Source organism: Triturus cristatus, chromosome 5_2 (assembly GCF_964204655.1).
Source record: "Triturus cristatus chromosome 5_2, aTriCri1.1, whole genome shotgun sequence".
Classification (NCBI taxonomy): Eukaryota; Metazoa; Chordata; class Amphibia; order Caudata; family Salamandridae; genus Triturus; species Triturus cristatus.
In genome coordinates this window covers 1042834969-1042862849 of record NC_140588.1, presented here as the reverse complement: position 1 = coordinate 1042862849, position 27881 = coordinate 1042834969, and the positions used below count along the sequence as shown (strand labels likewise).

Genomic DNA, 27881 nt, shown 5'->3' with positions numbered 1-27881 from the left:
GGTCTGTCTGACTCCTAACTCTCCTGCTTATCTGAACATAACTCGGTATGGGAGGAATGAGAGGTAACTGCTAGTTAAATGTTTTTCTCCAGAAAGTGAACAGGTCCCTTTTGTGGCTTAGGGGATTTGCTGTGTGTTATCGCCAATAATTTGGAGGTAACACCTCAGGTGAAGTTTGGAATCTCAGCCCATCTTCACAAAGAGCAGGGTTTCCCATTTTTGCAAGCAGGGTGTAATAATTTACTCACCTCTAATTTTGTATGTAATAAGATATATGCCTTACAACTAGCAAATGTGTGAGGACTTAAAGCAAAGAACATTAACTTGTACAAACATTAAGTAAAAGGGCACAAAAGTGGATATGATAAGAATTTAACATGCTAATGAAAACTAGCATAGCAGAGGGGGGTAAGCATTTTACAGTGAAGAATATTCCTCCAAGTCAACATAAAACTTTGGAAGGGTGTATGTATATGTGTACCACGGAATGTATTTATTGGACACCCTTAATGCAAACCTCGCTGGTAGGCAACTGAGCACTCTTCTTCGAGCGACAACGATGATCCAAGACTGAGGAGCAGAGGGGGAAAGTTGGTGTAATCCATGCTGGCTTTGGTCTTCCTTATTGGTAACCTCTAAGCCTAGAAGCAATAGGTTTTTACAATTAAAATTAGATTTTACTTCTATGGACAGAGCAGCATTTCACTCCACATGCATGTAGCTCGATGACATGTATATATATTCAAGATTCCACTGAACTCCAAGCGAGGAAGTGTCCTCCTAACCACTCTCTTCTTCTGTCTGTGCAGAGACCTGTCCGTCAACAAGCTCCAAGATCTTCCACCTGCATTATTCGCGGATCTGCCGGACCTGCAGCTGTTGTAAGTGGCTAGTAAGCATTGTTAGCAGATGCCTCATGTGGGAAGGGGAGCTTAGGGACTAGTATTTGACAAAATGTTATCTAAATAATTGGTTTAATGGCAAACATTGGTCAAATTAATTCATTTGTGAAACGTAAACCTCATGTACAACATTTCTTAATTTTCCACCAAAAATCCAGTGGCAGATCTTTTGGGCCATACTCACGAACTTTTCTGCGTTGCATCATAAATATTTCCAATAGCATTTTATTGATCAGTTTTCAAACCAGAAACTACTACCGAGCAAAGTCCTAGTGAGTGCACACTTGATGAAACACAGAGTTCTGTCTGGGCAATTCCAAAGTGGACCTAATCTAGGGTTGTGAACGCGCCTGTGAATGGTGCAAATAAGCAAAGATCCATCTATAGAGACACTTATGACGCAGGCTGATGGTTCATACATGTAGCACGGGTTAGAACTGCCAAATGATGTGTATGCTATTGAATGTAAATATTAGGCAGTGGTGACCATAGATAATAGAACAAATGGTGCAGGATTTATACTCGACTGGAAAAAAAATCAATTGATGCTGAAAATTGGAAAAATAGAACTTTGCTTGATCACAAGTAATCGATCAAATAGAGAAAATTGTCATGTCATATCTTGGCATGATAAGAACTATCTTAAAATCCATGGCCAGACACCATTGGGAAAGAAATGCCGTGTAAATATATGGGAAAAAGACACAGTATATAATTTGAAAAAGAGGGCTTGATTTGGAGTTTGGTGGACTGGTACACATCACAAACGTGATGGATATCCAGCCCTTCTTATTACAAGTGGCATAGGGTATAATGCACTAGTAATAAGGCAGATGTGATATGCTTCACACTCGTGATGGAGTTACCCGCCTGCCAAACTCTAAATCAGGGCCCTTAGTAAGGGTTGGAAATGGGGGCATGATCGTCAAAGCAGATGTCTTGCTCAGAAGGTATGCCCTCACCACACAGCATACACCATAACATCTCGCGGGGCTACATTTTAGGCAGATGTAGCATCACCCTGGCGTAATACTCTGTGCTTGGTGGGGAATTGACTTGGAACAGAAGTGGTCTGTGCATTGAAAAGGCAAGTAGAGGAGGAGTGGAGAGTGATTGAAGTTTGCTTGTGTCAAGCTGTGTGAAAAGAAGAATTTATGACCTTGTTGATGATGACAAGGGTGTGGGCCATGCAAAGCTCATTGGGTAGCATCCCTGATAGGTTTCTACATCAAGGGCCAGGTAATAAGACTTGTCATTGAAGGCTGAGAAGTAAATGTTTTTCTCTTCGCAGAAATATTTCTTTCAACCCGTTGAAGGTGATCCCCAAAGACCAGTTCAACACCCTGATGCACCTGCACTCTTTGTAAGTATGCAGACATGCTGTGACATCTCCTCCACAAAAGCAAGACAAAAGTCATAGTATTTATTAGAGAGAGGAGTGAAGGCTGGTATTGACTGGGACTGTGGGTTGATAGCAGGCCTATCACATTGGGCAGATGAGAGGCCCATGGGAAGGCAGGTAGGAAGGAAGGTTGATATTTACTGGGACTGGGGGTTGATAGCAGGCCCATCACATTGGGCAGATGAGAGGCCCATGGGAAGGCAGGGAGGAGAGAAGGCTGATATTGACTGGTGCTGTGGGGTGACAGCAGGCCTATCACATTTGGCAGATGAGAGGCCCATGGGAAGGCAGGTGGGAAGGAAGGCTGATATTGAATGGGACTGTGGGGTAACAGCAGACCTATCATATTAAGGCAGATGAGAGGCCTGTGGTTATCCTCGATTCGCCAACAAGAGAGAAAGCTCTCACTGTTTATGGGAGTGGCATTAGAGGATGGACCAACCAGTCCAGGAAGCAATCTTTAGTCTAGGATGTGTTCATCAAGGAACAACTTAACAGGGATTTACAACACCTCAAAAATGCTGAGGTGGCAGGCCTCAGCTTGTCACTATAGAAGAAATGCCTGTATTTTGGGTGGATTTCAAGTCTTCTATCCTGCCTGGGCACTCTTGAATGTTTTTCAGCAGTACCACACCAGCCTATATGTGTTTCTGCTGGCACTCATCTTTGTTTGTAATGCATCCCACATTGAATTATGCACTTCAAAAACAGCGCTGTAAAACCTTGTGTTCCTTCGCTGAAGATAATTCCCGAAGGCTGTTCACACCACTGATAGGTCTGCACCTAAAGTTGTCATACAAAGAAGATGTTTTTACCTGTGGTGGTCCAAAGCATGGTAGCCACTGGTGTCATCTGTTGAGAGTAAAACGGTGGGAAGAAAGGGAGAGGTGATGATTTCCTGTGGCACATACTGGGAAAGCCTGCCTCGTGCCTTACCAAGCGCCACTTGGTGATTACAAACATTTGCCAAAACACACACGGTGATGGAAGAAATGTTTGCAAATAGCCTGAACCACTGGAAATCACCCGGGGTGGTATTCCAAACCAGCATTATCCATCCCCCGGGCCACTCTAGACAGAGGCCCACTTTATGCGAATCAATACCCCCCACTGCTATTCTCATGCAGACTCCCCACCTCATCATCTCTCCATCTCCTCCCACTTCATCACTCTCTCTAATTGCCTTCACTCTCTACAATGAGCCTTAGTAAGGTCTAACTGTTGCATTAGGGAGTCGCCATCACTCTAACAGGATAACGGCAAGCAGCACAATCTCAAAGTGTAGTCAGTCGATGACATTGATTATTTTCTAAACTGTGTTTCTTCTGCATCCGGATATATTGTCAGTTGTATATGCCAAACTCCCCTTTTATAATGGCAGGTTCAAGCTAGCGTGTGTACAAATTAAATGTTGTGCAATCTCTACAAACTTTGCATTTTGTGAGGTTGAAACGATTTTAGTTTCTGTATGGGACATTCTTTCAGCAAACAAGTTTGTTCACCAGATTTTTGGGGTAAAAACTGCAAAATCTCTAAGGTTAATACATTTTGACAAGATAGAAATAGTTTGGAACATTTGCTAAACAAAACCTATCAAACGTCTACTGCTATAGTTCAAACCTGATTCCTAGCCATGATCCAGGAACATTTACATCTACCCTCTGAGGATTAGCAAAAATCTTTCACACCGACACCAGTTTCATATACATTACCCATATAGCTAGCTGTAAAGTCCCAAACCGCTTAGTGTCAGAGGAGTTTCCTGCATGCATTTGCCTCCTACTTACCTACAGTTAACCTTTTGAGCACCTTACAAGCAATCTTATAAAAAGTAACCAAAACCACAACTATGTCTGACCAATCCCGTTTCAAATATACACCCTCTCCCTGCATCCCCAGCTTCTTTCCAAGAACTACTGCATAATAGTCAAGACCCTCATCACATACACCTAGTATGAGAAATATTCAATCTTACATGGTGTGCACACAACCTGGAGCTGAACATTTTCAGTCAACAAGTGCAACAAAGAAAATACATCAAGGTAGGTTGCCTTGGAATATGCCTCGGACACTGGAATGAGTCTCTTGAAATTATCATCTTTCCATCTCTTCCCACTTCCTTCCTCTCTCTAATCGACAATGGCCTTCAAAGCACCACTGAAGGTAGGTTGCATTGGAATATGCCTCAGACACTGGAATGAGCCCCTTGAAATTATTATCTCCTCATCTCTTCCCACTTCCTCCCTCTCTCCAATTGACAATGGCCGCAAAGCACCACTGAGCTCTAGAGATCTAACTCTGCAAGCCTGGCCTGGGTACCTCCTGAAAAATACTAAGTTACCCCTCCTGTCTTATGTGAACAACTTTAGGCATTGTTCCCCACCCATATTTTCTGCTAGGTTCTCTCCAGGGGCAGGTTGTGAACTTTCACCTGGGTCAGGCATAAGTGGATGACTGAATTGCACCGAGGTAGTAAGCAAAGCTACTTTTTCCAGGAAGGCAAATTAGAAATATTTGAAAATATCTAGCCATTTTTGGATTTTATGGCACATTTTAAAAATAAATTTGCTAAAAAGGCACATAGGATTTGAGAATTGGATCACTCCCCAAGAATCATTTATAAACAATGGCTGTAAAATGTTGCCGTAGATATTACAGGCAGTACAAATAATCTAGGTATGCAATTTGACGTGGCCTTCTGTCATTTTTCAAGAAGTTTGTAATCCAGGGGGTATTAGGCACATAGCAACACCTCCTTGTCTGTACTTTATTATGTGGCTAGTGCACTGTGAGTTTGGTTGATACAAGAATTCAGAGAGGTTTTGCAAGCACATTTTGAGGGTGTTGCATGGGATTGTCAGTTGTGCATCAGTAGTTGTTCATTAACAACTCAGCGGCCGAGCAGGTCAGTGGCTCTTAGCTTGAGTTCAGAGCACTAGAAGTGGAAAATGCTGGAGTTCAGCTTTTGGTTCCAGGACAAGTGTGGTTGGTGTTAACAGGAGACCCCGCCTCGAGGAATACTCATGGACGCCTTCTGGTGTCAATAAGAACAATGGGCCTCAGCCCTGAAATGCAGGATGCTAACGGTTTGGAAATCTCTCATCAGAGGTTTGCCACAGTATTTCTGAACTCCTCCTTCATTACAGGTGTGCCTAGGAAATTATTGTTTGAGGCTCTGTCTGTTGAAGATGGAGAGGCCCCCTTGGGTTCATAGTGGCAGCAAAACTATAATCTCAGACGACTCCTCATCTCATTTGCGTGTTGTCTCCTGAAATACAACTGAAATTGCTTAGTGTGTTTTCCCTACAATTGTAGCTCTCCTGGTTTTTGTAGTCCTTAACATGGTGGGTCAGAATACAGGTAGCAAACTCTAAACCTAGGCCGTTGCATATGTAACCGTTTAGAATGATAATAAATTAACAAAAAAGCTACAGGTACACTGATGCCTTACCAGAAGCTGAATATTGTCTTGTTTCATCTGTCTCTGGTACAGTAAATTGTTGAAATACTTGTTACAGATCACAAGTGGCACCAAAGTACAATTGACCACCGGACCATGGACACTCACTGATTTATCCATCTTTCAAGAGCTTTGTTCAAAAGGCTCACTTTTTGTGGTCTTGTGGAATTACAGCCTTTCTGGCTACAGAGCAATGTCTAATGTCCCACTTCCTAAAACCGGTGGCATCTCTAAGAACCTTTCTCTTTAACCATGGTATCCATTGAATATTCTGCCAAAATATAGAATTTTTTTGTCTTCCCACTGTACTTCTTTTTGTTTGTAGCTTGTATGTTTACACTTCCATTGCCTCAGGAAGCATGTGATGAAAGTATGAGGTCAGCTCCCTCTCCCTCTATTTAATCGGTGTCCCCTGTGTGTGCTAGTGATGTAGAGCAGTGCAATGAACCCAGTCTTCAATACTTTTGGCAGCCAGTGTTCAACAACATGCACTGTCTCTTCCCCCACAGATTGTTCTGGCATCCCAACAAAACACACATTGTCTCATCTGCATCTGTCCTCCAGATCAGAGTCTGCCATTGTAAGATCTTCTGCCTCCATTTTGCATACAACAAACCACCATCCTGTTGATAAGATGAACCCTGCTCTTAGTCAATTACCACTAGGTTGTGCTAGCACTGTCCATTGAATAGGATCAACAGGAGCATGTGAACAGGCCATGCATTCTCCTAATAACAAACACTCCAGTGACTTAGTGACTGTATTTACCTCACCATTCATCCTGTTCCCAGATACCACAATATCAATAAATCCCTCTCTCTCCCATCAGATTGTAATGATAAAGACATCCTTTATCTTTGCATCATGTACGTCTTAAAGCACAGCAGAACCATGGTCATCTATGCATGACAATGGAAAAACATGAGTACCTGTGGTTTGCCTACGAGGAACATGAGCACAGACAGATGTTGACAAACAGACTGATAGGCTGAGTGATATCAATAAATCTGACTGCCTTATTTATAGACTGCTAAGCACAAGGACTGTTATTTTATCTCAAAAGATGCCAATTTCCCTTCTTTAGAGGAAATCTGTTTGTGGACAAACTCCAGAGGGATTATTTTGGGTGAACATAAAGAACAAAGAGATACAGAGAGGTACACAGAGAAAAAGTATTTTCTTTATGAGTAGGTCCATAGCTCGTTTTATACTGAATCAGACTGCCCTAGCGCTTCCAGACGCATTAATGACTATCTTACTAACTAATATGCATTTATTTTTCCTGGCAGAAGCCTTGAGGGTTTGGAGATTCCGAACATCCACAACCAGATGTTTACGAAGCTCACGAATCTCTCTCACATGTAAGTAACCGCACACATGCAAAATGAATGCATGGGCATTTATGTGGAGTCCACCTGGGGTTTCAATGTTCAAACATTGTCTATACCTGAAATTATATCGATGCGTCATGAGGACTCTATGGAAAATATCATTAAAATTGAGCAAACGATGACCTGCTTATGAACACCGTGTCCCTGCTTGTATCCTGTTAGCCCAGTGCATAGAGATCTTCTGTGATTCAGCATGAGTTTGCATTTCTTTCTGGTTATCAGTTGCACAATCTCACCCTGAAGAGTTTTGTGTTGTACACATAGCAAACATCACCTCCAGGTGTTTCGGGGCTCCAGACTAAAAGCATGTTTGCTCCACCTATTTTAGCATTCTGGGGGCTCAGCCTAAATTCAATCATCAAGATACAACCACAGAGGCATGCCCTCATTACCAGGTGGAAGCTTGTATTTGAAGAGCAGGCTAGAAATACATAATGACCATTAAGGCACAGGGCTTGGCCAGGTAAGTGATGGAAATACTCTAAAGTAATATGAAGCAATTTTTTACACTATATTCGGAGGTCCCGACATGCTGTATTGTGACGATCCTAAAAGAATGCTGTAGTCCAGGTTATGTACCATGAAATGTGTATCTGAGCATTGAGCATTCTAAGCGACTTGAACTCATCCCCAGCTTCACTAACATTTTGTGTTGTGGTTGTGCCACTTTTATGGATCAGTTAGGGCACAATGTTAGGTGACATTTTGTCATCTTGTGTGACTTGGTAAAGAAAATGTAACTCAACACAACCCCTTGTGCTGTGTTGTGTCACTCTGCGTCTGGGAGGTGTTGCATGGGTGGAGCATGGTGCATTCCCAGATTTATTAAAGTTAGTAAACTTGGGGAACGCTTAAAATTGCTAAGCCTTCCTGAGTGAGGCCTAACGAGGAGAAATATCTTCCTTTCTCTTCATTACTTCTTATTTCTATGTGTGACGCATCCTGCATCATGCATTGAAAGAGGAAATTGCCTTAAAAGATAGTTTTGTGCAGGAAGGCATCCCTTCAAGCACAAAACAATCCGGCCCATAACGAGCATTGCGCAAGGGTGCCTATATTGGTGCTGTGCAGCCACAAGTGCGCCGGCACCAGGAGGGAGCTGTAGAGCACCATCTTGGACTCTCAGGCCTCGATACCATTGTGATGCCTCATTTCCTAGTGGACTCTCAGGGTTCAACTCTTATTGGGCTGAATTTTTACCATCTTGGAGGCACCGGTATCGCCTGTATCAAGGGCGAAAGAAAAATACTGACTCCTTTTCATGGCCATGCAAAATGAGGTCCCAAGTGAGAAGAGTTGGCCTAACGGCTAGGGCGGTCGACCTCGGAGCTGGGGAACCAGGTTCAAGTCTCGGCAGGGACGCACAACATCCTGTGATTCTGGGCAAATCACTTAATCTCCCTGTGCCTAACAAAAATGAATGTGTACTCATGTGATGCAACTGGTGCTCGTGTAAAGCGCTCTGATACCCAATACCTTCGGGTCAGGTTCCGTAAAAAAAGAATAACAAGCATTGGCATAGCCAATAGGTCTCGCCTTTGGGACCTTATAAGTGTTTAGCCATGCAACAGTTGCATAACTAAACACTTATAAGGTCCCAAAAGTGAGACCTATTGGCTATGCCATGCTTGTTTTAACTGCTGCAATCTATTGAAGCCTCACGGAGAACATCAAAGCGGCCGTGCGGCCGCGAAAGTGAAAGTAATCGCGGTAAAGCGCGACGCACGCGCCCGCGCACATGCACTGTAGCTCTAGGCTGGCCTGGTAGCACTTTTTGGAGCCCTCACAAAATGTCTCGCTAGACCAGCGCATGCGCTGGGTCAGGCGAGACCTAAAAAGAAAATGCCAAGAAACTGTTGTTATTGAGCACTATAATTCCTTATTATCAGTGTAATAACACGTGTTTCTAATGGTGCCACCAGATCGGGTGTCTTGCGTTGCTTGCTGTCGCCATCTATGCTAGTTCCTCCTGCCTGCCCTACTCTGCTTTGGAAGAGGATGGGGGGTGAGGTCCGATCACCTGATTTCTGCTCCCATAGTATTGAGGGCGCGCCTCCCCTTTGCTCCACCAATCCATGCTTACATGTTCTATCACCATGGTGGGATTGGTTGGTCTAATTAGTATCTGATATTTTATTCTGTTGGAGTGGGGTGAGGGAGGGTCCTTCTGCCATGTGCTGCAGATTGAATTGGAGTCCCTGCCTGAAGCTCGGACCCCTGCCTCAGCTTGCCCCTCCATCCCAGTCTACCCAAGAGCCTCTGAATATCTGCTTTGGGGAACTCAGGGCTTGAGTTCTTGGCATGCACTCTGGAGTTCCCATCTTCTTGCATTGGTCTGGTTTCATTTACACTTCCTTTTGTTATGTCCCTTCAAGCCATGCTCATGTTGATATGAAATTAGGACTTCCTGTCACATGCCTGCTTCACTGCAGGAAGTTGAGGAACGGAGGAATATCAAATCCAGCATGGATGGTTTGGGGTGTGGGTGAGAGTGTCTGTGTTCAAGAGATGATGTAAATGTGTGAGAGTGTTTATATACGCCCCATTGTCCTGCAGGAGGTAGAATGTTATTGTTCAACTTTAACATATCTTTGCAGCAAAGATATGAGGGTCCAACTGGACACAGTAAAAAGGAATTACTGGTTATCTGAGACATTATGCATTTGTAGTCTGGTTGCACTAAAGGGGAACGAAGTGCTATCCATTCTCCTACACACTACTGGGCAGGACAAGCATGTTGATTGTGTATGGGTCGCGTTGTGTGTATCCCAGTGTCAGCACACCAAACCTGCACCCAGTTGGGAAGATCCGCAGAAGCAGTGCTTAATTTGTAAAAAAGATAAGTGGCAGGGCCCTCATCAGGAGGCCACTGCAGGCACCACCCATTTTCCCAGCCACTGCCAGTAATGTCACGTGGCCCCTGGGGATATTGTCATCTTCCCTAAGTTAGCATGAGCATGCTGTAGACTGTCCACTGCTTTGCATGCAATACTACATGAGTTTATTTTGCAAATGCTTTTTTTGATATTTTCACGTGAGAACCCGCTGTTATGTTCACGCTTTGCAAATTCCTGGGATTTAGTCTGAACATTGGGAACAAGGTCGAACAACAATGCCCCTTGTTATTCTGTTCTGGTCAGGCCCTAGAACCGAGACAAAACATACAGATGCAGCTGTTGTTTGGGAATACATACTTTGGTCTTATTGGAATACATGGATAGGTAGCACACACTTGGAGAGGGACCTCTCCAGGGAGCAGAGCATGACAGCACCTATGATGCAGAACTACCATCTATAGACTGAGGTACAGGGTCTGCAAATAACACCCAGAGATCTTCTAAGATATAATCATCCTGCATCTGTGCAAGGGGAGGGAGGTTAGGCTATTCGGTCTCTCACTATGACAGCTCCTTTTATGATCTACGGATTACTTGCTATGCTGACCATATTCGTGTTATGTATTTTTCTGCTCAATGTGGCACGTACACTGCATAATAGAGCACGTTAGTTAAAATAAATATTTTAAACTTGTTCATGTTTCTGTCAGATCTTATTGTGGACAAGTACAGGAGTGCGAGCGAAAGGGTGTGTCTTGTAACCGCGATTCCTGAGAGAGTCGGGAGTGTTGTGTTGGGGTGTCTAATCACTTGTTCCTCTGTAAGTGAGTAGGAGGGCAAGTGAGACACTGTTGCTAGTCGGTCCTGATCTCATGGTAAATAAGGTGGTAGGATGACTCAGTCCCTATGCACTAAGGTCCCATAATCCTATGCATAGTTCGGTGTTTGTGCACAATCCCTGCAACAGTAACAACACAAGTATTAGCAATCACACACCTACTGGTGTGGCAATTCAGACTATCCAGGCACCCAAAGCTATAAGAACAGCTCGAGAGGCAGGTATTAGTCTTTTTTAATATATATTGAACTAATAAACATCTGTTGCTGTGCTCATCTCCAAAGGACACAAACAGCGCCACCATGTGGCGGGCTGTCATAAGTGCCAGTGTTGACAGTTAAGTACTGGAAACCATCGGCTCAAACTGGAAACCATCGGCTCACATTAAGCACTGCGTGTATCACGCCTAGAACCTGGTTCCAGATCACGAATAGCTACTGGAACCAAAATACATCAGGTTTCCCCTCAGTGTCAGGACAGGCTATCACCATAGAACACCAGATTCTCTTAGGTTGGCATCTTTTCCCCTCTTTATTTGGACCCACATACCCTCAGGCACCATCCGGCATTTTTTTGAAAAGAGCTCAGCCAAAGTGACCCTTCGGGGGACCCGTAGCGCATTGTTGCCCCGGGCCCTATGAGGAGCCAATGCCCGATGATGAAGCATGACATCCTTCGGAGTGTGTGACGGCAACATGAGGCAAGACTAGTTCTTCCTCTTTTTTAGGGGGTCCCTTCTATACCTATGTCTTTCTCTCCCCTCTTGTTCTTTCCTGGCTAAGGCTATTGGTTAACTTCTGGTAGGCAGCCTTAGGAACAGTGTCCTCTTTTGGTTTAAGTATCTGCCAAGTGCCCCCATGATAATAGTTAGACTTTCATCGAGCCCTTGCTTTTTAGCTGACAGAACTTTCTTTTCACTGCTTCCAGAATGGGTTCCTATTTTCTCTCCGTGTTATGCAGAAATCTGAAATTGCCGGAATGCAAAGAGCTGCTGCTTAAAGACCAGGCTGGCTGTGGTGCCAGTCATGGGGCTCAGCTGCTCTCCTCCTTATATTCTCTTAGCAGCATCCGACTGTACAGGTGCATGAGTACCTGATTCAGTTTAAATGTGATCACTGTGTGCCAGCGCGGGGGGAAGGACAGGAATGCACCATATTGGATAAATATTGGCTAATCCTGCCCTTCACTCGGACATAGGGCCGCGCAGCAGGGCCATGTGTGTTACATCTCCCCAGAGCAGGTACTCCTGCTGATCTGCTGCTACCCCACAAGTACTACTAAAATTAGAAAGACAGGGTGATAAAAGTCTCATCTGTAAAATGGCATCTTCTCCTTCTTGCATAGTCTTAGCTGTGAAGTGACTTCCTGTTGTGTACGACACTTTCATCTAGAGTTATCTTATATTCTCTTATAATTTTGTTTTTAGCATTAAAAGTATGGACTTAATCTTACCGGCCTGCAAAGTGCTTTTGTCTAAAAAGTCAGCACTGCCTTAGGGTACTGGACATGTTCTTTGGCCAGTTGGCATCTATTCCAACTTCATGCATATGCCCTTCTGCAACCGTTGGCATGGCAGTGAACCACATATCTGAGCTGGCAGGGGATGTAAAGTAACCACTGGGTATGATCTTGTACACTGCACTTTCCAAATGAATGATAGACAATCTCCACTGGTGCTAACTTGTACTGTGGTGGATATCTCTTTGCATATCCAGTGACTTAGCAAGAGTGTCATGGGCCCTGCTGGGTCTGGTGGCTTAGTGGGCTAATGCGTCCTCCATAGGGGCCTGTGTTTGACCTCATGGTCACAGGTTCAAATCTCTGCAGGTCCACTCAGCCTTTCATCCTTCTAAGGTCGATAAAATTAGTAACATTGAGTTGGGTAATAATAACCATCTGTTATTCACCACCAAGATACCCTTCTGGGTCAACATGTGCATTGCAAATACACAAATTATGTGTTATATGTTATGTTATGCCTCATAGCTCCAGGCAACAGTGCTACTCCCTGCAGAAATGATAGCTGTGCTTCTGCTTGAGTCAACGAGTTTCTTATTCTGTGGGTCATCTCTTTCCTGTCTCCATCTCCGGCTCCTTTCATCTCCTTTCTGCCTTTGAGTTTTCTCTCCTCTCTATGCATTTTCACTCTGTCTCTTTTCTGCCTTCCATAACTCATGCTGATGTCCTTCCACCCTTTCTTTATTACATGTTCTACCTCACGCCATAGCACACCTTCATTTCGCCTTACCTAGTTCCCTATCCATTTCTGCCCCCTAATTCTTTTTCTTATTTAATTCTCCCCTGTCCCTTGTTTTTTCCCCATATCTCCTTTCTCGCTCATTCTTTCTGTCTACTTCCTTGTTTTATTCCTGGCCATTACATTCTCCTCTTTTCCTCTCCTGCCCCATCTCTTTCCTCCATTCTCTCTGTTCTTTTAATTTTCACCCTTTTTCTGCCCATCCCTTTTTTCCATTCTCCTTTGTCTTTCCCCTCACCTTTGTCTGCTGTCTCTGCTCTTCCATTGTGGCATCTCCTTTGTATTATTATCTATTCACACCCTCTTTATTTCTTCTGCCCTGTTTCCCGCTCCTTTAGATATTTACCTTCTTCTGTTTTGCCTTCGTAGCTGCCCTCATCTTTACAGCATCTCCTGACCTCTTTCCTTTCATCTCGTCTTCCCCTTTTTTGCTATTCCCCTTATCTTTACCTCCACAGCCTGCCTCTTGTTTTCTCCTCTGTGCCCCCTTCATCCTTCTTTCTTCTCTTTACTTATATGAACAGTCATCTCTCTATCATTCTCAGAAGGAGGGTCGAGTGACGCGTGGGCTCCAGGGAAACACATGCAGAACACACTCTGAAGGGGAGGGTAGTCTGAAGTTAAACCGGTGCAGAGGATGCTGGGCTCTCTTCTTGCCTGTGGGCTCCGGTGCCTCTGCACCGGGTGCACTACTGATACCTACACACCTGAGCTTATCTTAATGCTGTTAAACATGCCCTAAGGGGCATGTTACAAGGAGCTAGCCCCGCCGCAGTGCCATTTTTCTTTTACGCAGCGGCGGCGCAATCGGTGCTCCACACTGCTCCATATTTACAAACTGATGCATTGGGCCCAATGCGTCAGTTTGTAGAGGCCCGCGTCACATTATGCCCACGCCAGGTATAATGTATGCAGGGTAGGCGTTCCCATGTTAAAAGTCACATAGAACTGACGCAGTGAAATGTACAGCTTTTCACTGCGTCACTGTACGACTTGACTGCGTCAAAATCCCTACACCTTCTCAAACCAGGCGTAAGGATTGATGCAGGGCTTTTAACATTGAACTCCCCTTTGTGTTCTGACACATAACTGGAGTTGCATCAGTCCTACGACCAACTCCAGCAATGCATCACTGTAGAGTCAAAAGATGTGTCGGGATGTCTGATGGAGCCATGAATCCTTGCGGCTTGGAGCACTGTATTGTAAATACAGTGCATCCATGACGTCGTTAGGGCATTTGCAGCAGTCGCAAGAAATTTGACACATCGATGCTGATGGGTCAGTTCTTGTAAATATGCCCCCTTTTTAGCTTTCAGCTAGACAACACATGCACTGTCTCTGTGAGACGTTTGCTTATGTACAGTGGGCTTACATCCCACCCATAGCTTAGCACTTGTTCTCTTCAGTGTCGCTGTCATTCGCTTCGCTCCCATTTGGCACGGCATGTGGGAATCATTTCCTCTTCTTGTGTTGGGCCCTCCGTTGGATAATGGACCAAGGCTTGTGTCCGTCTACTGCACCTGTTTTTGGAGCTACGTTTTTCTTTGTGTTCAAGAACTGCATACGAATGCTTGTGTTTTCAGTCCATCTCAATAACCCTGTCCATGTAGCTTCTTTTCCCTCCCACCTGCCCCTTCCATGTTGCTTTTTTCCCTCTCACCGCCTACTCTGTACTCTATGCCACTGCACTCTAGTCTGCACCATTCTACTCTATGCCATTGCACTCTATGCCACTCTACTCTACACCACTCTACTCTACACCACTCTACTCTACGCCACTGCCCCCTTTGCCACTCTGCTCTTATCTGCACCACTTCACATAATCACTGTTTTTTATGCCACTCTATGCCATTGTGCTTTACCCAACTCTATGCCACTGCACTTTACTTTACCCCACTCTACGCCACTGCACTCTGTCAATACACTTATTGCCACTGCACTCCACCACTCTACTGTGCAACCTTGACATCACTGCACTCCATCCCACTACACTCTACTCTGTACCACTCTACTGTAGGCCACTGCACTCTACGCCATTGCACTCTATGCCACTCTATTCTGCACCACTCCATGCCACTGCACTTTTCACTGCACTTTACACCACTGCATTTTATACCACCATTCTACTCTACTGTGCACCACTCTAGTCTACATCACTGCACTCTATGCCACTGCAATCTATACCACTCTACTCTGCACCTCTCTACTGTATGCTCCTGCACTTCAGGCCAGTGCACTCTACTCTGCACCACTCTATGCCACTGCTCTCTACACCACAGCACTGTACTCTGCGGCACTCTACTGTGTGCCACTGCACTCTATGCTTCTCTATTCTGCACCACTCTACTTTACGACATTGCACTATACAGCACTGCACTCTACTCTACTCCACTCCATGCCACTGCACTCTATGCCACTGCACTCTACTCCACTGTACTCTGCACCACTGCAATCTATGCCACTGCACTCTACTCTTCACCACTGCACTTTATGCCACTGCACTCTACGCCACTGCACTCTACGCCACTCAACTCTACGCTAATGCACTCTACGCCACTCTAATCCACGCTATGTCACTGCATTCTATGCCACTGCACTCCATACCACTCTTCTATGCACCTCTACTCTGTGCTACTGCACTCTACACCATTCTATGCCACTCTATTCTGCACCACTCTTCTCTACGCCACTGCACTCTACATCATTGCACTATACGCTGCTGCAGTCTACTTTACACCATTGCAGTCTACGCCACCGCACTGTATACATTGTACTTTATGCCTCTGTACTCTATCCCATTCTACTCTACACCACTCCATACCTCACCCCTCTACTCCACTGCACTCTATCCAAGTACACTATATGCCACTCTACTCTACACCACTCTGTGCCACTGCACTCTACACCACTGCACTTCATTCCACTTTACTATACTCTGCACTACTCTACTGCACTCTAATCCACATCACTCTATGCCATTACACTGTATGCCACTGCACTGTATGCCAGTCCACTCTACTCTACTCCACACCACTCCACTCTAATCTATACCACTCCACGGCTGTCTATGACACTACACTCTAATCAACTCCATTTTATGCCACTCTACTACTCTATGCCACACCACTTCATTCCACACAGTGCCACTCTACACCAATCTACCCAATTCTACTGTTTGCCTATTCACTTAACACCACTGCACTCTACACCACTCTACTCTATGCCAGTCCAATCTACTCTATGCCACTCCACTCTACTCTATGCCACTCGACTGTACACAACTCCACTGTACTCCACTGTACTTCTCTGTGCCACATCACTTCTCTCCACACCATGCCACTCTACACCACTCTGGGCCAATCTACTCAATACTACTCTATGCCAATTCACTCTAAGAATCTGCATTCTACACCAATCTATTTTATGCCAGTCCAGTCTACCCTACGCCACTCCACTCTACTTTATGCCACTCAACAGTACACAACTCCACTGTATGCCACTCTACACCACTCCAATCTGCACCACTCTAATCTAGACCACTCCACTCTATCCCACTTCACTAAACTCTGTCACTCCAATCTGCGCCACTCTATCCAGTCTACTAAACTCTGCGCCACACCACTCTACCCCATGCCACTCTGCTTCACTCTACTCTACTCCACACTACTGTACAACATTGCTAAAAGACATCAGCAAAGCCAATAGCTCTTGCGTAGGCCAAACCTATTGGCTTTGCCAGTGTTTGTTTAAATAAGTCCAGTCTAATGCTCCTAACACTGCCCATTACACTTGTACTGCTGCCCTAACCGCCCCGTTCTTTTCAATTGAGTATGATAAAGCCGGATTCTTATCTTTCTTACCATCACCAAGAATCCTCTCAGGTCGTCAGGATCTTTCTAGCTGCTAAATAGTGTAGAGGGGAGGAAATCAAATTTGAACACATAATCAAACAAATCGAATTTGAACTCTAAAGGACCACTGACTCCGAATCTCACATTTTAGGGATTTATTACAAAGCCAAAAATAATTGCACATGCAAACACCTCAGCACGAGGTTAAGAAAATAAATGGGCACTAATACAAAAAAGATTCTGCGCAGGAGTCTCATCCGACTCAGAATAAGAAGAATAGTCAGTTCTAGAAGCATTAGGCTGCCAATAACAGCTCCAATCTCTATATTAGAAGTAATTAACCTAAAAAGAAAATCAATTAGTCTATCCCTACTCTATCTTTAAAGTGACCTCCCTACTTAGCATTTTCCCCAGGCAAGAGGATAAAAGGTGTCAGAAGTGAAGACTTCATTAGAAGTACACTCACTTTGTGCAGAGCTCGTTCTAAGATGCTCCTTCTAGCTTCCCATCTATCCTCAACTGCCCAACCCACGGGGCACTGTCCCTAATTCAAAATCCCCAAAACGTAGAACACGCCCTCCGTCACACCTCTCCAACCAGGTCTTCCTCGGTACTTTTTCACTGAAACTTGTATCCCATCCAAAGATTGTTAGCTTGTCCTTGGGTCCCAGGCAACTTCTTCCCCGAAAGTATCATCCCTGCATTCCAGTATACTCCCGTGTTGGCTTCTCATGCCATCCTAACTCCAAAAACAAAGGATTTGTTTTACTAACGAGCTAGGTGACCTTGCACCTGCAACAGAGACATGGGAACGAGAAACTTTCCACTTCTCTGAGACCTTCTAACATCCCTGAAACCCAGAGCCTTACCAAGGGAAACCATTTTCAGCCTACAATATTTAGCTAACATAAGAAATGAATAGGCCTTTTTCTTAAACGTGTAAGCGATCAGGCCCTTACACAATTTAAACACACACTTCTAGAATCACACTATAAGCATTGATATCATTACACGTCATATATGAGTAAGAAAAACTACACATGCAGACTTTAATATGGCGCACGTTTAAACCTAATGCATCACATTATACGGGAACCAATTTATTATGTGTTGACCTAATACATTTTCGATTAAACACTACATTGAGCTTCATAAATGACATGATTACATTTCTACTCACTCAGATATATGCTGCCTTTAGTATTACATTTCTAAACCACACGTTAATACAATCCCACTAAATATATGGGTGCGGACTAATAGTGATTATGATGCACCCCTACAAATTTCAGAATAACATGGCGCTCTATCAGTTACACCAAAGTCTCTTGAGGGGCACTCTCAGACTCATACCCACTAACATTTTTGACTAAGTTACACCCATGAGAGGATGTTTTTCACAAGGTTCCTCATGGGGCACATCAAGTAGCAGTAATATTGTTGGGGCCACTGTGGACTGAATTTCTTTCTTTATGCGACATTGTCTGTGCACTACATGTGATTATAGGCTAAATGCACAAAGCCTTTGTATCAAGTCCAAATTGTGATTCGGTAATATGTTATGGAATCAGATTTTGAGGGTACAACTACACACCGGATTGGTATTTGGAAGGGGCATGTTTAGGGCATCCATTCCAAATATTGATTTGCATTAGTATGTACTAATGATTTGTGAGTGAATTCCAGTCGCAAAGAATTCATTTTTTTGAGACTACTGAAAGGTACTCATAAGACATTCACAGTTGGGATGGAGTCCGCAAGAGACCCCTTCCCTCTGAGAATGTTAAAAAATATATTTTTTAGGAATACAGTACACAGGGGTCCCACGGACCACTGGCTACTACTTAATACTGAAGGTTGAACCGTTCATTTATTTTTTGTTATGCATTCCTTTTTCGGGTTGCATTAAAAAAGAAAAATTATTTGGAAGCAACAATAGACATTGTGGTTTGTTGACCACAGCAGGCCACCATCCCTGTGATGGCTGTCATTCCTAATTGTTTGCAAATTGCAACCTACCTCATGAATATCCGTGAGGTAGGTTGATTTGTGAACTACTAGGAATTAGTAATTTCAAAAAGAAAACATTCATACATTAAAAATAGCGTTTACCAAATAGCGATTCGAAAAAAAATAGCTATTTCTAAATCGCTATTCTAAACGTTCATTCACCGGCCCCTATATCTCAACTCTTATTGAGACTGAATACAATGGTGTGCAAATGTGCTGGCACGAGTGGAGCTGAAATGTTCTGTCATCATAAACGTGACATTTCAGTTCTTAGCTTAAGAATTACTGTATTTAGTGTCCAATCTTAAGTCAACCTTGGGCAGTAAAATCGCAAGTTTCATGTCGATGTCTGACTTTTTCTGATTTAAATGCTGGATTTAAAGCTGTTTTTAGATATCATCCACTTTAGCAGGTATACTTGAGCCAAAATAGACACTCCAGAGAGACTTGTGGTGGCCAAATATTCTGGTGCATCGTAGATCAGGAACCTTTTGCACACAATTGCAATTGTGTGCAGTAAGATACCCAGTTACATGGTGCGCGCAAACATTTGCACACAGCATGAAACCTGACTACAGTCGTAGATTCTGAACAGTTCCCATGAGAGGCTGGACCGGCAGGCTTGTCCCTTCAGGTGTGGACACAGCATTCCTTGAGGTCTGAGGGCTGATTTGATTTACTCCAATTCTTTCTAGTTCTCTTCTCTATCGTCTTATATGAGTCGTCATCGACCCAACAGTTTGCCCTTTTGGCGTGGGTCGTACCTTTTTCAGTATTTTACCCAAACCAGTTATTCATGGTCTGACAGGTGAGGGAGATCTCAGTGCCACCTGTCAACAATGGTGTTTTCTAATGGACATAAAAATGTGTGCAAAAAGTCTGAGTTAATATTAATCCGGTTGCCATGCAGGAGGGTTAGTGTGCGATGTTATGTTATGGAAAATTTCTAAAGCGCACGTACACCATCAGGTCTCTTGCCGCTGAGTTACGAAGTCACCGCTTGTGGAAGTCCGTGTCTAACTATAAGCTTGGGTAAAGAGCCATGTTTTCAGCCCTTTCCTAAAGCGCATGTAGTGTGTTTCTCATCTCATAGTGGTGGGCAAAGAATTCCACAATTGAGGTCCCTGTATTGAGAAACGCGACCCTCCGTTTGCTTCTAAATCTGGGGACCATCAATAGATTCATATGCATAGATCTAAGGGGAGTATCTATGAATCCTAGAGGATATATACTTGGGGCCTGTGCCATGGATAGCTTTGAACAGATTGCAGCCTGTTTTAGACATGGATTGCTACTCCACTTGAAGCCAGTGGAACTTCTTCATCAATGGCCTGACATGGCATCGTCTAGATTGTTGGTATATGATTCTAGCAGCTTGATTTTGTGTCATCTGAAGTCGATATTTCTGATTGCATGGAAGGCCTAGATAGATTGCATTCGCATGTCAATTGTTAACAGGATTATAGCGATAATAATTTGAATGCTGGCCTCTGTGCAGAAAAATCGTCAAATTTTTCGAAATTTCCGTAGTTGGAAAAAAGCGGAAGGAAGTGACCGAGCCTATCTGAGAGTTCATAGATAGATCTGCGTCAATTCGTATGCCTAGCCTCTTTTTTGTGTTCTTTGGAATAGGTGCAGGGCCTAGCTCCAAGGGCCAGTGAGCAGCAGTCCAATGCAGTCCAATGCGATAGTTTATTGTTAGGGATAATGATCTCTGTTTTTTCAGAGTTCAGTTTTAGTTGATTTTGGTTCATCCAGTTCCTGATGAACAACATGGTGGACCCTTAGAGATTCCTTGCAGTCTGTTGAGTCATCGATAGTAAAAATCAGCTGCATGTCGTCAGCAATGTTATAGATTGTTACCTTCATTTGTTGGAGCGTGCATATTAGGGGTTGAATATAGATATTGAAAAGGTACGGAGACAGAGAGGAGCCCTGCCGTGCTCCACCGTTCATGCTGACAATGGCAGATCTGTGGGGCAGGAGCCATACTGATTGCTTTCGATCCTGTAGAAAAAATGTAAATCAATTTAAGACGGCACCTCTAAGACCCGCCGCAGCAATACGTTCCATCAGAATGTCATGGTCGACGCTATCGAAAGCTGCAGATAGATCCAAAAGGATCAAGGGCTGAGTGCAGTCTTCATCAGACTTCCCTTTTAGGTTGTCCATAACAGATAGTATAATGGATTCAGCGGAATGGAGGGTCGAAAGCCTGCCTAGTGAGGGTCTAAAAAATTGGTTTCAATCCCAACAGAGTACATTGGACAGACCCTCAAATACCCACATGCAATCAACACAGCAATTAAGTCCTCAACAGCAAATCTCCCATTACCAGTTTGCACAACATTGCAGCAAATATATAGAATTGGCTAGTGATGACAGTCTTGGGAACAGTCTCTTCAGGCCAGGAAGTGAACAAACGTGGTCCAGAATCACAAATTAACTAGAACATTGCCCAGGTTTTTCCCCCATAACTTCCAGAAGTTTTGTTTTTTAATTTTATGATCCTTTTGAACTTCCCAAACAGTATAAAGGTACTTAAGTCAAGAAATAACAGAAAAAAAGATTGACAATGAGGATTCTACAGCAAAACAGTTTTTGGTATCTAACTATACTTTTTATTTGTAGGCAAGATCTTCCTTAAGTGGAGTATGGCATAATTGACAAACTGGGAAAAGGGTAACTTTTGGAAAATGTACAGTCTGTGAAGGTTTCCAAATTCAAACAATAAGAGTCTGGTTCGTAAACTATAATTAACCATTTACTCCCTTGTGCCTTAGGCCAGATCTTTGAGTTCATTTTCAACTATCATGGAATTCACAATGGATCCAACCTCCTGGGAATCTTCTTTCAAAGGCACAAACCCCACCTATATGGTGGGGTTTGTGCCTCAGTGTGAATATTCTATTTACCAGTCCAATTTCATTTTTTGTGAGTCACAAACATGAAGCTGCATGTGTAAATTGCTCTATTTGCACAAGAGGCTGAGTGTAACTGAGATTTGCATGTCGCTTTGTGAATCAGTGGCTAAAGCTACCCCATCTCTTATAGTTGGCTACGGTGCCCACAGTTTATCGATGACGCGCCTCATTACAATTGCTTCTCCAGCGCTCCTTGGTTAATCAAAGGAAAAGATGGGGCTTCTTGAATTGTGATGCCAAATATTGAAATTCTCTTTTAAGATACTATGCCTCCCGTTTCAGATACTTTAAGAAGTTCCAGTACTGCAGCTACGCCCCTCATGTCAGAGCCTGCAAGCCGAACACAGATGGGATCTCCTCCTTCGAAGACCTCCTGGCTAACATCCTCCTGCGGGTCTTTGTCTGGGTCATGGCATGTGTCACCTGCTTCGGGAACATCTTCGTTATCTGCATGCGCTCCTTCATCGTGACTGAAAACTGCCAACACACCATGTCTATCAAGTGTCTCTGCTGTACGTCAAGTGGAGGTTTCTGGTAAAGCCAGGAGGTTTGCATATGTGTATAATGACCATGCTCCCTGGCTCTTCCTCCTCACAGCTCCTGCTCCCATACATCCATTTGTTTTTTCTCTTGTTATTACTTCTAGGTTTGTGTTCTAGTCCTTCTCCTTCTTGTTGCCATTCTCCACTATCTTATTAACATCTTACTGTCATTCTCCATTTTCACAGTTACTCTTTCCACCTCTCACTTTCCCTTTACATAGCCACCATTAACGTCTTCCAACATATATTGCACTCATGTCTACCAAGATTCTTTTCCCAACATGTCTTCCACCATTCTCTATCATCACACACCTACAAATGCGTTCCACCATTCTCATCAATTCCCTGCCTTTCAAAATGTCTTCCACCACCCTTTACCATTCCATCTCTTTCAAAATGTCTTCCACCACTCATTACCCACCAACAAATTCCAATATGTCATCCACTATTTTCTAGTGTTTCCATTCCTTCCACCATTTCTTTGATATTCTCTACCATCCCACGCATTCAAACACATCTGCCATCATTCAGTACAACATGGTTCCACCCTTCGCTACCAAACAATGCTTCCCACCTTTTGCAGCCGTGCTTCCTATCAAACCTCTAACTTCTCTTTCAATCTTTTGTACATGCACCCCATTATCACCTTCACCACTTATGACGTTCACTGCCAGGTCCTTCCCTTCCCCACACTTCAATAAAGTGAGTGTCCCCCCATCTCTTCTCCTGGTTTCGATAGGTGTTCCATCAGGTTATTTCTCAACTCTCTGAAATATACAGTAACAGTCTCTTTATCTTTATGTTTTTGTAGATCCAGGGTGCATTGTATGAGAATAGTTGTCTTCTGATTTTTTCTTTTTTGCACTGTAAAATTTCAAGTCTGGCGATGTCTTTTGCTGTTCTGTTGCAGCACCACTGGGCCCATTTACTTTGTCTCACTTTATTTCCTGACACTACACCTTTGAGTCATTTACTTGGTCCTCCGATGGATCTTGAATCGTGCCGAGAGGCGTTGGATATAAGCGATCCAATCGAGTTATCCAATGAGAACCAGGAAGTTGGTAACTGACCTACAAACTAGTAATCAGATTAATATATGTAACCCTCAAAACCACACTATGGTACTCTAGAGCTATGCAGAATAGTAACATTAGAATCTGATGCCCAGGGATCTCTCTATTTAGATTCCCATCCCTGATTAATACCAAATTGGAATGCACAATCAATAATTGAAGATGAGACTTAGAGAGAGAGAGACAGGACTTGAGGATGGTTTCATTTTATCAGTAAATTTAAGAAGAGTAAATACATCAATATCAGGAATTTATATTTAGGATTACAGAATAATCAAATGCATTCTTTCGTAGGCCTTCAATTACCAAATCTCTAGAAGAGTTCAGGAAAGGACATGAATCATCTCAGCTCAGTTTCTCTCCGATGAGGAAAAGAAGTCTGGGAATGGCGCACACAGCAGATGCGCCAGCCAACAGAGTCCTCAAGGAATGAATGATGTCTCTCAGTCAGCAAGAGAGTAAGCTCTCCAAAGGAGAGAAGAAAAGGTTTCCTCTTCTCGCTCCATCACACATTGTATATTAATCCTCATGTTCCGGGGTGATAACTCCTGGGTCAGCTCACCAGGTCAGACCACTGAGTCCATTGGTTAGTTTGTATAGCGTGATTGGTATGCAGCATAAAGAAGACACATATTATGGCAAAAAGGTGGTGATCATCATGTAAGCCATTGAACCATCCAGTGTATATGACTTTCAACAAAGGCCCCTTTGCAGAGGCACCCGAGTGAGGTCAAGAAGACAGTTTCTCATGGCAGATGTTCCCAAAATAACAAAAGGTTTGCAAGTAGCCCTAGTATGCACACGGTAACTCTCTCTATGAAACATGGTTTCATTCCACATTCTAAGTTTACGAAACCTTTCCATGAGAACAAAATGCAAGCAAGTGAGGAAAATGCTAGCCTACATTGAATCTGGCTCATGCAATATAGAATATTAACTAAGGGAAATATACATTACATTCTAGAATCTTGGGATCCTTATATATTTCTTTTAACTCATCTGCAGTCATAAAGCACTTTAGTTTAATTGAAATTAGCACAAGTAACTATGACATATTACTGTCATTTCAAAGTACCAACGTGTACAATACTTTCGAAATATTAATATAATTTCTAGTAATTCTCATTAGTACATATGTGAATATTATTCTTTGAAAGTTTCTACACATTTAATCTCATTATAAACATGCAGCATCCTTTTCTCTTTCCCCATTTGGTGCACATTTTCACGTATGCAAAACATTGATTTTTAAATTAAGACTCCTAAAATACACACGTCATCTAGGTTACATTAGTTTCCTTAATTCTTCACACACATTATTAATTTAATAAATATGGTTAATAAACCCCCTTATAACACGTGAGTCATCACTTTCATTTTTCTTCTACACATTAAAAATATACCAATGAAATTTAGTTAATGACAAACCTATGTTATTCAAATGAATAATTTCATCTAATCTACACTCTTCTGCATGCTTTTATGATGCAGTAACTGTCTTATCATGATCTGTTTCTCATAATCCTCCAACGCATATTTAACACAATTTGTCCACTTCTGTCATTTTTCTCTCAAAAGTGTCGAAATCAGTTTTATGTGTCAGCTAGAAGGTGCATAGCATGAGAATGGTGGTCTACTGATCTTTTCCTTTTTGCACTTTTTCATTTGAAGTCTGGCAATGTCTTTCGCTGTGCTGTACCCGGTTGGAGGGTCAACTGGCCATTGCAGCCTTGTAGGTAATGCAGAAGGTCTTGATGGTGAAGTGGGCCGGGACGGGCAGCTAGTGCAGATTCATGAGGGCGCGTCTGATGAAATGGCCACTTTTGTTGCCCATTGAGTTGTGCAGTAGGGTGCACCATGATCTTCAGCGTGCCAAGAGGAGTCAGATAATCTACGGAATACGGTAGTTTCTCTACTCATAGGAGAAAGAGCTTCAACTTTTTTTGAAGTTTAAGGGCCTCTTTTGCCCTGTGAGGGGCCCCAAAGTCCCTCCAAGGCAGAGCTCTGCGGTGACCCGCCTGCCACACTCGCTGCACAGGTGGAGATTTTTCGTGTCTTACTATTGTTTTATGGGAATTGTTACAGAGGCTGATACAAGACTGTCATATAAGAATCACTGACTTTCATCTCCTCTTCACCTATGGATTTCCTGGTATTCCTTTATGAAACCTATGGTGATCCTCTCGAGGTCATAAAATACATAATGGAATAAAATTTGGAGGTATGAACAAGTGTAGTTTGTGTAATTTCTTAGCAGCTCAATCTATACTTACCTTGAGTGTTTCTAGGAATAACTCAGTGGTTATGTGTGACTGAATGTGCAATCTGCCAGCTTCAAATCTAACCACTTTTGGGTACCTGTGGAACACTGCGCTTAGTAACGGGGCAGGCCCGAGGCCCGGAAACTGGTCCTAAAACAGTCGATGCTTCCCTTAAATAGCTTCTTGTGCAGGCTGTTTGTAAAGGAGCATTCTGGGGCATGACATCAGAATGGGTCCCAGAACCCAAACTGACATCATCAAACATCGAAACCTTCTAGAACAGAGGTTCCCAGCCTTTTGACTCCTGTGACCCCCACTTAATCATTGCTGGATCCCAGGAACCCCCATTGAATCACTATTGGAACCCAGGGACCCCCACTGTTTCATTACTTGAAGCAGGAGACCCCAGCCTAAGCATTTCTGATGATTTGAACTGAAAAACAATACACAAAAATTACAGAAACAAGAATTTATGTAACAAATACACAAAATATTTCATCATTTATTTAATTTACAAACGAATACAAAATATTTAAATATTTAATCATTTATTTAATTTACAAATATATATTACTCAGGAATGGAGTGGTCTCTTTGGCGATATATATATATATATATATGTATTACCTACTGGCGGTCGCCAGTAGGTAGTTGTAGTTAGGACCCTGTTTCCATAGGAAATCCGCAACATTCTATTTGGAATAACTTTTGCGCCGGTTGACGAATCCTCGCAAAATTTTCAAAACTAATGGGGCGCTATGCTCCGCTCCTACCCTGAAAGTCTCGGGGGGATTCGTCAAGCGGGGGCTGAGATAAAAGGGGGGTCCCAAAACGGGTTTTTCCCATGCATTTTTCCATAGGACCTTTAGACACAGCTACAGCCCGAACGGCTGAACAGAGTAACATGAAATTTGGCAGAGAGGTAGTCCTCAGGTCAAGGAAGTGCCTTTTGTAGGTCTGGTGTAAATCTGTTCAGTAGTTCCTGAGAAAATAGCATTTAAATCAATATATATATCTGAGCCAGCTTACGGTGCGCTTACGGTAAGCTTACCGTACGCGTACGGTGCCGTGCGCGAGCGCGATTCTGATTGGCTGTTAGATCTTAGTAAACATTCGAATCGTTCGAAACCAGGAAGCGGCGTCCGCCATTTTCTCTCTCTTGCACTCTGACGGGGAGAGGATAAACAAAGGCCAAAAACATATAAACGGACTGGTTAGACAGCTTCTAACCACCTAGCTTTGAAGTATGTGTCCCCGAAGTACCCCCAAGGCAAAACATTTTTTTTTTTTTTTTTTTGTGAAAAATCGCCGATTACGCTTACCGTACGCGTACGGTAAAAATAAATAAAAAAAAAAAATTATCCAAATTCTCCCCACCCCGTGTGCAAATGGTGCCCGCAGGGCTCCATTTGTGCATTGTTTATAACTTATTAGAAATTGAAACGATTAACTTTCACAATGAAGCGCTGAATATGTCCTCCATGTGCGCACGGTGCGCGAAGCGCATCGTGCGTACATGGCCCATCCACGGCACTAACTGTGTAAAGTGGGTGCGCGGTGCGCGAAGCGCACCGCTTGCTCACTGTGCGCGCACGGTGCGCGCACGGAACGAACTGCGTTAAGTGGCCGTGCACGCCACGAATGGCGTAAAGTAACTTAGCATTTAAAAAAACGTACAAATTCACTGAAAAAACCATAGGTTTCACACACGTTATAGTTAGGAATTAGCATTTAAAAAACCTTGCAAATTCAGTGAAAAAACCATAGGTTTCACACATGTTATAGTTAGCTGGACATTTTACTGATAAAAAACCAATGAAATTCCCCCGTTATAGTTAGTGCAGGCAACTATAACTCACGCGACCGCAATCCTCTGCTGATGACATATGTGTCTTTATGAAAAAAAAATATTTGTAATATATGTATAGCTAAAATTTAATGGAAGAAGACATGGGCAAATAATTGTCTAAATACAGTATTATTGCCGTGCCGTGCGCGAGCACGATTCTGATTGGCTGTTAGATCTTAGTAAACATTCGAATCGGTCGAAATCAGGAAGCGGCGGCCGCCATTTTCTCTCTGGGACTCTGAGTGGGGGAGGAAAAACAAAGGTTGAAAACATGTAAAGGGGCA

At 43.3% G+C, this 27881-nt stretch overlaps 1 protein-coding gene across 1 annotated transcript in view; it reads left to right on the top strand.

Annotated features, from left to right (window-relative positions):
• The window catches only part of LOC146829640 (relaxin receptor 1-like), a 1041377-nt gene that overhangs the window by 966692 nt on the left and 46804 nt on the right, over nt 1-27881 (top strand). The window contains exons 11-14 of the mRNA XM_085608325.1: nt 810-881; nt 2194-2265; nt 7054-7125; nt 22155-22384. Of these exons, the coding sequence (XP_085464451.1) occupies nt 810-881; nt 2194-2265; nt 7054-7125; nt 22155-22384 (446 nt within the window). The remainder of the gene's footprint in view (nt 1-809; nt 882-2193; nt 2266-7053; nt 7126-22154; nt 22385-27881) is intronic.